Raw genomic sequence first — 10,986 nt, forward strand, 5'->3', positions numbered from 1 at the left:
AAACTTATTCACCTTATCTTTTTTTCCAAAATGAGATTACCCTCCACTTGACAAGTGTAACTTTCATTCCTTGAAAAAGAGGGAAAATTATAAAGGAAAAACAAATATATAATTGAAAATTTGGCCAATATTACCTCTTGTTGCCCACCAAAACTTATTCACCTTATCTTTTTTTCCAAAATGAGATTACCCTCCACTTGACAAGTGTAACTTTCATTCCTTGAAAAAGAGGGAAAATTATAAAGGAAAAACAAATATATAATTGAAAATTTGGCCAATATTACCTCTTGTTGCCCACCAGCTATGCGACTGTATTTCTTGTTGTGGCTATGCAGGTAACCACCAGTATCAACATGGTGGAGTCTTATCTTTTGATCTTGCTTCCATGTTTTTCCGCTACCCTCAAGCTCAAGCCTGATGGTAATGAAAAAGAACTAAATAAAATCTTCATTGATAAGCTACAAATTAAAAACCAGTTTTCATATATATGCAGGCCTCACCTCCAATAGTCTCCTGTATCTGACTGATTCTCACCTCCAAAACAGCTCACCTACAGATGGACGCAAATTAGCAATCAGACAGTAGCATGCATATGTGATTAAAAGCCCAAGTGTCAAAACATATGAAATATCATTCAGAAGTGGGAAACAATTCAAATAACATGAAGTCAACTAATACCCACGTGGACTATAAACAACTATCACTTGGAGTTGATTATAAACAACTATTACTTGTAATAAAAATATAAATTCCATACAGCCTATTATTCCATTGAGCTACAGAAAGTGTTGGGCACTTGACCCCGCACCACATCGCTTAGTTGTAATTTTTCCTTCATTTTTGCTTAAAACAACAGAAATTGGTTCTCACTTGTTCGATGTCCTACTCTACACCTCCACCTAGTTAAATAGCTCTATCTTATAGCTAACTAGATATAGTATAATAAGGGGTGGCAAAAGGAACAGATTGGGTCAATTTGGGTGAGGTGAATGTTCCATATAAGCTTTACCCACCCGGCCCATTTAGTTAAACGGGTCATGGTTAGCCGACAAGCATTTAAATGGGTACCCATCTGACCCGGAATTGACCCAGAGAGAACTTCATCCATGGACCATTCATTGATTCAAGAGCTAATAAAGGAGCAAACAACACTTGCAAGAAAGTGGCTGAAACTGGCAATAACCCTCAAATCTCTCATATTTCATAATAGTCCCCAAAGAACTTGCGACAACTAGGTCCTCACAACATATATATTGTTTGAAATTAATCCCCTCAGTAAGCACCTATTTGAATTAGAGAATATTCTTTTTAACATTTTAGGGTGGAATATTAGTTACGCATCTCAATTATGGTTAGCAAATTAGAGAATTTGGTAATCGATAGCTTAATTTTGCATATTATATGATTTAGAGGACCCAATAGTAATTTTAATGGTTTAAGATACTAATCTCAGAATATGAAAAATGTGGGACCTATATGGAACAATGGCCTTACAAGATTTCACAAAAGAGGCCAAATATTCCATGAACTACAGGTGTAAATAATCCCAAATCAACAACATAAAAGAAGAAAAAAACATCATTGAAATAATTAACCCACACCAAAACCAACGTTCTCAATGTCTCTGAAACAACAAAATTAAAGCAATAAAAATCCAGGATCTCTCTCTATATATATAATTTTCTTCTCCTTCCTCCTTATTTTCTCTCTCCTCTCCCTATTAATCTTGCTGCAGGCCATCATCCACGCCTCCTGAGATTTCTCTCTAGTCATAGGACTGAGCAACTCTTACCTATTCCCACTGATCTCAGCAAAACGAGATTAAAATGAAACCCTTCTCTAAATAAATGGGTCATACACGGGTAATAGGGTTGGACTTGATCAGTAATAAGGTATTCAGGTCAACCTGTGAACAACCCGTACCCGTTTAACTCAACCCATACCCTTTAATAATGGGTCAGGCCAGGTTAAAAAAGGACCTGCAGTATATTCTATTTAAAACTTTCGACATTCAATTATTAGTAGAATAGGAGATAATGTGCCAATTACCATCTTTATATATTAACACCGTTCCTGTTATTCTTTTTCAAATTAAACATATCAAAAACTGTACAATTATTTTCCACCAAAAAAAATGGTATCAATGTTGAGCATTTTCTAACCTAAGTTTTTCATGTTTAGCCCATACAATCATAGTGTGCTTTATCCACTACATAATTTTCTCCCTTTAATTTTATGAATTCATTTTCACCATATACTATACAAGTTGTTATCAACACGATAGTAAATAATAACCTATCATAAGCTAGTAACAAACGAGTCAGGTTTAGTTAACATGTGCATAAATACTAATGTCCTGAGTTTGATCAAATTTTAATATTTTTTGAAGGGTATGCAAGCAACTTTAATATTCTTTACAGGGATACAAGAACGTAAAAATTTTAGCTTGGTAAATGAGCAAAATTTTAACTTTTGGATAGTACATGTGTTAAAAATCCAATAAAGCATTTATAAATTGGTTTGTTACTGTTAATAAGTATGTGATTAAGATCCAAAAGGCAAGAAAACTGGCAAGCAAAAAATAGTGAGTAGGTTTTTCTTTCTCTCGATAGGTGAAGCACATCCTATCAAAATTACCTTGAAATAGACACACTTAGCTATAGCTAGCTTTTCCACTGGCTGTGACCTTTAAGAAATCATGTCAACTTATAAAGCAAACCATAATTGAAAAGTTATAACCTTCTATTTCAACAATTTGGGGGAAACAGCATTAATTGTTTCTCTGGTTGGTGTTCCCATCAGAGCGGTACTTGATTGAAGATTTTCTAATGACTAATTAGCAGGGGCACGTGCAATGCACGTGCCAAATTTAATTGGGAGTTTATGCAAAAGATGCTATATTTCATATATGCAAGAATTAGATTAACAAAGACTATATTTACAAAATTAAGTTTTATGTGCAACTTTTAAAGTAATGGTGAATATGTATGGAGATAATGGTTAATATTCCTAAAGTTATTTCAAATCTAGTCAGTGTCCAAATGCTTCAAAATTTTCAAATAACTACAGTTGTAATAGACTTAGGTTAAGATAAATTGTTATAAACCCCTCATCTATACCTTCTGTTCCACTTAATCCCCTAATTATTTATTAGCACTTAGCACTCTTCCCTTAGGAAGTAAGAGGGGATAAGTGCTGATAAATGAGCTGATTGAAGGTATAGATAAGGGAGTTCTGTGCAATTTACCCTTTAGGTTATTACTCTTTGCAATTTCTTCTTTTTGTGTAGTTTTTAAAATCATGCTATTTTGATTCGAATTATATCAAATCTTTGAAGATAAATTGTATATAACCCCATCAATAATCAATTCCTCTAATTACCAGCTTCCATGACTTTATTGATTGTAATACATGAGGAATCTTGTTCCACTAATGAGGTCTTATCACATGGATTTACTTGATCACCAAGTAAGATTCCATGAATTCTACAACTAATAGGATTGTGGCCAATGGATTGCTTGATTCGCTTAAGACAATTGGCATAAACATGTCCACCTACCTTAGGTAAAGATACCACATACCTTTACCTCCACTAAGCATCGTCAGTCTTGGTTGATGAATCCTATTCTCTAAAATCATCTTTTTATCTTTAATAACCCAAAGTTTTTGTAAACACTTTGATTCACCAAAAGTTATAAATATTTTAACTTTGATACAACAAAGATTCATATTTTTTACATTGATACCTTAAAGTTTACAAATTCCTAACTTTGATACTCTAACCCAACTACCAACTTCGAAGTATCAAAGTGTTAAAAGCAATTCTACGCATGTCGAAGTTAAAAAGTTTAAACTTCGTCGTACCAAAGTGTCAGAAAAATTATATGGAATTATTGTAGATTTGAAGGACTAATATGGAATTATTGTAGATTTTGGGTATCAAAGTTCAAAGAACTATGGGACTTTAAAGTGACATAAGGTGTAAGGTATCAAAGTGCAAGTAACCTTTTTTTTTAAGATAGATTTTGGGAGCGAAAACACAATTGATAAACATTTATCATTGAGGGATTAATGAGAAATTTCAAAGATTTAGGGGAGTAATATGGAGTTATTGTAGATTGAGGGACTAAAATGGAATTATTGTAGTCTTCATGTGCTGAACACGTGAAGCTGCCACATGAGTTGTAGTTTATATAAGGTGCCAAAAAATTGAGCAACGCCAAGGATCGAACCCCGGACGTCAAATAATGGATCGTGGGTATGCAACCACTTGGGCTACATTGCAAGTCAGTCAAATGAGTATGGTTTTAGATTTTGACATATTATTAAAGTATTACATGACAAAAGAAAAAGCAGACAGCTCTAGACTCTTTTTATGTAGAGAATGAAGTAGAACTCATGCACAAACTTGTTGAATACAAATTTCAGAAACCCTGAGCATACTACATTTTACGGCTTAAATTGAGGATTAAAATTTCAAATAACCTATACTCATCAACTTTATGAAATTCTTCAGCTCAATTACATGAGACGTCATGAATCAGATTTCCAAAATTCCATGATGTTCAAGCTCTCGATTCCAAAAGCAAACAGATTTGTGACAGTGAGCATTGACACACCACACCATTAAACAATATAGTAGGTCCTTCAAAGTACTTCTAAGAATGTGCAAATGCCACGACAACAAAAATGACAAAAGTATTTAGGGAAAAAATGTATAGGTTCAGTCATTTGTGTGAAAACCAGAAACAAACAATCAACATTATTAAACATTAACCAACATGTCTAATAAATGAGATAAAATAAAGATTTATAACTAATACTTACACAGCCATACCTGAAGATAAAAAGAAAAGTGGGGCAAGATAAAAAGAAAAGTGGGGCACAACTCACCTCCATGTTACCAGTTATTGGGGAAGCATGCAAGTGGCTATGTAGCCATTTCCGAGTCTTCATATGCTGCAGTCGAACAATAGTTCCAGTTTTAATGGTATCACCTTGTCTGGCAGATGTATCTGGCAGGGGCTTTACAATCTGCCAAAAAATATAATAATAAAAACAAATATAAGAACAAAAATTAATAGTAGTCACTTTTGCCTTGATTTTTATGAAGATTATGCCCAATTTAGAGATCTAGGATGGAATCATAGTGAAACTATACAAGTTTTTGAGTTATCTGTGGAAATATCACAAGCTAAATGAAAGTTTAGTAAATAAAACTGTGTTCCTCAGGGAAAGCTGCTTCATGATTAAAAGCTTGCACCGAAAGCACAAATGTAAGTAAATATAAACAACCAAATGACCTAAAGGACCCAAAGGAATGAAGCACTTACACAAGTTCTCTAAGTACAATGCAGAAGCCAAATATAAACGGGAAAAAAAATATGATACTAACTTTAATTCCATCAAGAGACTATAGATGTTCATCATCATTGCATCAAATCTACAGAAGCTCACTAGAATGGACTGCATGATATAACCCTCTGGAAGTCAAGAATCGCTATATAACATGGAGGGAAAAAAAGAGAATTCACAGGGTAGGCCTGCATTAACCCGTCTAATGCTTGAAAAAATGCTAACAATCAGAGAAATGCCAGCAATCAGACTAGTGAAATACCAAAGATCATGTAATGAAAGGAAATGATAACAGCCAAAATGTCATATTACAGAGTTGAATAGTCGAGTAATTCAGATTCATGAATATCCAAAAAACCTGGCTGGAAAATGGACTGGTTGACTGCCTAATTGCAGTTTGCTTGTTTTGCAGTCTTCAGTTTTCATGGACTGGACAATCTAATTGTTGGGGGACAAGTATTCTTTTCTACTAGCTTCCGATTTGATTATAGATTTAATGCAAAAACTTTAGATCAAGGAAAATGTTTAAATATATATGGATTGAGTGTGCAGAGTTCAGTTTTCATAGACACGGCACGACGAATATTCATTTCTACTAATAGTTGACCCGATTACTCAATTCACTGTAAATGGGTTTAGATTAAAGCTAAACAGCCGGTCATGAACAGGGAAACCTCCCTGATCCATTAATCGTCGCTCGAGAGTATAAACTACTCGAGTTTACCTGTTTATGGCCCGCTTAGACAGGGATCATATAAAACCTTTCCCAGTAACTCTATTTGCCTCAGACCTAATCATTTCTCTCCAAATCACACAATGGATAACCCACAACACTTCAGCACCATAGAACCCTCAATGCTCCTCGACGTAATCTATTACTTGTTGGTGCTTGTTGTTGCTTGGAGAAAGAGGCCCAGGTGGAGCCTGATCTTCAAATCATGGTTGCAGAATTTATGGACCGTTGATGATCATGCTCAAAGATGATTCTCAATATCTCAAGGAAAGAACAGTGCCAAGCCGCTTGTTCCTTTTTAAGTGTAAGTTCCCCTCTCAAGGACAGCCTGATCTTCGAGTCGTGATTGCAGAATTTATAGACCATTGATGATCATTCTCAAGGATGATTCTCAATATCTCAAGGACAGTCTCAAGCAGCTCGTTCCTTTTTTAAGTGTAAGTTCCCCTCTAGAAGTAGATAGGTCCCTTTGTCAATCTTCATCTCGAACTTCTTATAGATATAGTTATATCTTGATCATTGGATCTGTCGACTAAGTAAATTTCAAGTCCCTGGCCGCTAGAAAGGTATAATTATTTTATTATTTAAGTCTTGGAACTTGGAAGCAGATATGGTTTGCATTTGGGAGCATCAGTTCAGATTTTTGGCTTTTCTACTACAATTATTTGGTTCTTGTTGATGTTTTATGGAATGAAGTTATTTGAATTTCTTAATTTAGATGATAAATTTGAAGGCTAGGTGCATTTAGGTACTACTAGTTGTTTGAATTTATTTAATACAAACTTTCTACTTTGACTTAACTTTGGGTCTACTTGCAAGTTAGAGCGAGTAATTTGGGGTTTCTCTGCTGTGAATTTTCCACTGGCTGCTAACTTTCTGCATGCTTTGATGTGATGGGTTCTTACATCCATATAAATTGTATTTTGTGCAGATAAACCTACAATCCATTCTAAGAGTAGCCTTAAGGATATCCTAAGCCTTGACATAAGTCACCTGATGATGGTCAAAGTGCAAAATCAGAGTCTAGTGCTGAAGACAAATGTTAAGTCTTAAAAAAGGAGTAAAACAATAACATTGCTGGTGTGGGCTCCTGTGAAATGCTTAAACAAGTTACAAATTTAAGCAATGTGCAACTTTAAAGAATATGCAGTTAAAGATATTGCTGAAAGCCACCATGGCACTAAAAACATGCAAAGGCATATGAAACTTGTTGAATGTACACTCATTATGATATGGGTCAACTGAATTTTATCTCAATCTATGGATCCATAGTGTTGATAATGCTGAAAGCAACCATGGCACTAAAAACATGCAAAGGCATATAGAAACTTGTTGAATGTACACTCATTACGATAAGGGTCAACTGAATTTTATCTCAATATATGGATCCATAGGCTCGATACATCAAAACTTGATCTGGATAAGTATGCAGTGTTGATAATTATGTCAACATCACGCATCATCATCATTCAACTTTATTTGGTATGAAAGCACCATTGGAGAAAGCTTGATTCACACACCTAGGATGTCACAAAACTTACGTGTGTATTTGATTAGTTATGTCACAAAAAATATTTCATTAACACACCGAGGATATCACAAAAATAAAAGTAAAATTCTTTCAGTTTGGTGTCATGTGCGATCGTCCTTAAATTATTAACTATGAAAGCACCAATGCATGTTCTGTACAGTTTTTAAATATTCCCGATATATGTCGGATCATATATCCATTTATAAGGCTTGCCACATAACAATAAGGTCTCAATATCCTTTACCATTTTTTGGCAATTTTTTGGGTGATAATATTGCAGACATGACCAATAAATCAGTTGATGTATTGGCCAATATGTCCTTTTATGTGGCTTGTTGCAAAACAATATAGTTCTGCAAAATTTCTTTAATATTTTAAGCAAAAACCCAGCCAAGTGAAGTTTTTCAACAACTTCTAGTAGGCTCTCTTTCTAAATAACTTTCTACAATTGGCTAGTGCTCCTAAACATATGTTATTTACATTTTTGTATGCTTATATTTCACTAAGTATGTTTAGATTATATTTTAGAACAATTTATTATATATATGACGCTCTGATATTTACTACATGTATCCCAATATTTCCCTGATATCCGTAATTCGATATGGATTTTAGCCGTCTAATATTTTCCCAATATTTGATATTTAAAACCTCGGTAATCTGGATTAACCCACCAAAAAAACTTACCATTAAAGAGGCTCCTACAACTCAAAGGTCCAACATTATCGTTACTAGTTCATAAAGGCCATATAATTTAAACTGATTGATGAGCTCCCAACACTATTGCTCTTGGAGTATAATGTGAAGGTTTGATCACAAAGTGAAACATCAACAAGGTATATGATAATTTTTGCGTATTGGACATCAGCGCTGAAATAAGACTTCCTCTGCAATTAAATGCCCATGCTTTGGATAATGTTATTGATAAAACTCATGTAACTTGTAGTATAGTTTGGGTTGTAGATGGCTGCATTGTGTTTGAACTTTGAACATACGATGGTTGTGATGTAAGCTTACAGTTGGGCGGATTGTGTCGATGTGACCTTAGATAATTTTAAAACTTGAACTTTAAAAGCACCAAGCACTATAAAATGACGGTGATCTAGATGGTCACCAGTCAAACTCTGAAATTTCCATGTAGTCAAAGTTTGAATGAATTAGCTGCTTATGATGCTATTACAACACTAAACGTGTCTAATCATCAATCTTAATGGTGATTGAAACCCTTGTGCCTGAAAATTTGATATTTGATTGCTCATTCCTTACAAGTTCAAGTACACAAATTGTTCTGGTTATTATAACTCAACACCATAAATTTGACATCAATACTAAAAGAAAGAACAGAAAATTATTTCTACGTCTAATTAGTTTCAGGGTCTATAATTAAAATTATAGTTAAAAAGTTAAAACTTTCACAAGCAAAAACTCACAACACAAACTTCTCAAATGAAACCATCACACAGAAATAACAAAAATAGAAAACCGAAAACTCACCCAATAACTATTGGCATCATCAACATCTGGGAACCCTGTAACCGACTGCTGTCCACTGCCCGATCCATATGGCACATCATGAGAGTGCAACCGAAACTTAGTCTTCTCGTGCATCAGCTTGATCAAACTCCCATAAGTTACCTACAACCCCCACACACAAACCAAAAAAAAGAGTCAAAAACCAAAACCCTAACCCTAATTACACGCAGATCTCAAGATCTAAAGCATCAGATCACAAACCTCGACGCCGCCACCGCCGGAGGAGGAAGCGGAGGATGAGGAAAAGGCGGCGGAGGCCGGAGATATCTCGCCGGCGTCTAGGCTAAGGAAGAGGAAGAGAGCTATGGCGAAGAGAGAGAACGCCATTAACAAAAGTAGAACTAGGAACCAAGTTTGCTGCCAAAAGGGGAAATTATCAGGAGTTGATTTAGGGTTTCGCCTACGGGAGGAAGAAGAGGAAGAGGGCGAAGGAGAGGCGGAGGACGGGATCTTTCGACGGGAGAGTGTTTGTGGCCCAGATGGAGCCACGTCTCCCCTCGATCGGCTCTCCAGAGCGAAGAATAGGGGCGTGGTCACCTGCGGTGAGAACCCTCGATAAGACCACTTCGTTCTCTTCTTGTGGTGTTGACGACGATCGCTTCTCCGTCTTCGGATTTTTGAGTTATTAGTTTCGTTCTCGGAGTCTAATAAAGATCTCAGAAGGTCTGCCGCCACGTATTGTGATGGAGTTCGACAAATTAGGTAGTGCCACGTGGTAAAGTGCGACGCTGAAAATCTGACGTGGATGTAGAAAATATAAACCCTATAGGACTGTAACTCTGATGGAAGATAAAGTCTGCAAAAAAAAAAAAATCATAATTTAAAAAATTTTAATTTTAATTTTAGGATTTGCGACTAAATTGATTAGAAGTAGTATCTTTCAATAGGTTATGTATTTTTTGTAATTGTATCTAAAACTAGGTTAAAAAATCTAATTTATTCTATCTAATATCAAATCTAATCAAATCACTCCTTTATATATAAAAAGAGAAATTGGTCCTAAACAAGCAAGAATTTGACATATGTCATACCAAAAAATTGACAAATGGACACATCTTATTCTATCATAAGGTGGCATGTGGATATATAATCTTATATTCACCTAAGAATTCTAATCAAATTAAATTTATCCATAATCAGCATATTCTAATTATAATCAAATATTTAGCAATCTTAATCAAATCATAACTATTCATAATTAAAAAAATAATAATAATCTTACTTTTTAATTCTCTTTTCTTTTCAATATAAAAGAGAGATTAATAGTTAAATATTAGCATTGCATCTCACAAAATTGCCACGTCTCTAATTTTTCAAAGGCTAAATTTTACCAAACATTCAAGATGTTTGGGTGTTTTAGTACTAAACTGATCATTATATTTTATTGCACTTTTATGCCCTTATCATCTATCTTATTTTGAGTAAAATATATGTTAATGAGTGTTTTTATCTAAATTTATATGAAATAAAGGATTAAGGAATAAGAGCTCATAAGAACTCAAAACTCTCCTTTTTTTTAACATTTATTGAAGCCCAAGATCAAGACAAACGAAGCCTATGGAGACCCATGCAAAAGAGCCAAAGAACTACAGTCAAAAGAAGGTTAATCAAAGAAGTATCAACATGAGTATCAATACCCAGTAAACATTTACAAACCAAAGGCTAAAATTGACTTGGAGGTTAAGTTTGATCTAAGAACTAATATTGATTGTAATACTCTATAAATAGGAGCAGAGAGTGAGGGTTTGACTGTCGAAAATTTTAATAAAAACTCTATTTGTAGAGGATGGTTACCCTTAATTGAGAGGATATACTAAAATTATAAACTTTATTT

The 10,986-nt window shown here is 34.5% G+C and overlaps 1 protein-coding gene across 1 annotated transcript in view; it reads right to left on the reverse strand.

Moving 5' to 3' along the window:
• LOC109819922 (stromal cell-derived factor 2-like protein) overlaps positions 1-9,779 on the reverse strand; it is a 13,923-nt gene extending 4,144 nt beyond the window's left edge. Inside the window, exons 1-5 of the mRNA XM_020385906.1 lie at positions 9,354-9,779; positions 9,114-9,254; positions 4,894-5,034; positions 501-550; positions 285-414 (exon numbers count right to left, since the gene is read on the reverse strand). Coding sequence (XP_020241495.1) covers positions 285-414; positions 501-550; positions 4,894-5,034; positions 9,114-9,254; positions 9,354-9,479 — 588 coding nt within the window. The 5' untranslated portion in view covers positions 9,480-9,779. The remainder of the gene's footprint in view (positions 1-284; positions 415-500; positions 551-4,893; positions 5,035-9,113; positions 9,255-9,353) is intronic.

This window comes from Asparagus officinalis, chromosome 8, assembly GCF_001876935.1.
Source record: "Asparagus officinalis chromosome 8, Aspof.V1, whole genome shotgun sequence".
Taxonomy (NCBI): domain Eukaryota; kingdom Viridiplantae; phylum Streptophyta; class Magnoliopsida; order Asparagales; family Asparagaceae; genus Asparagus; species Asparagus officinalis.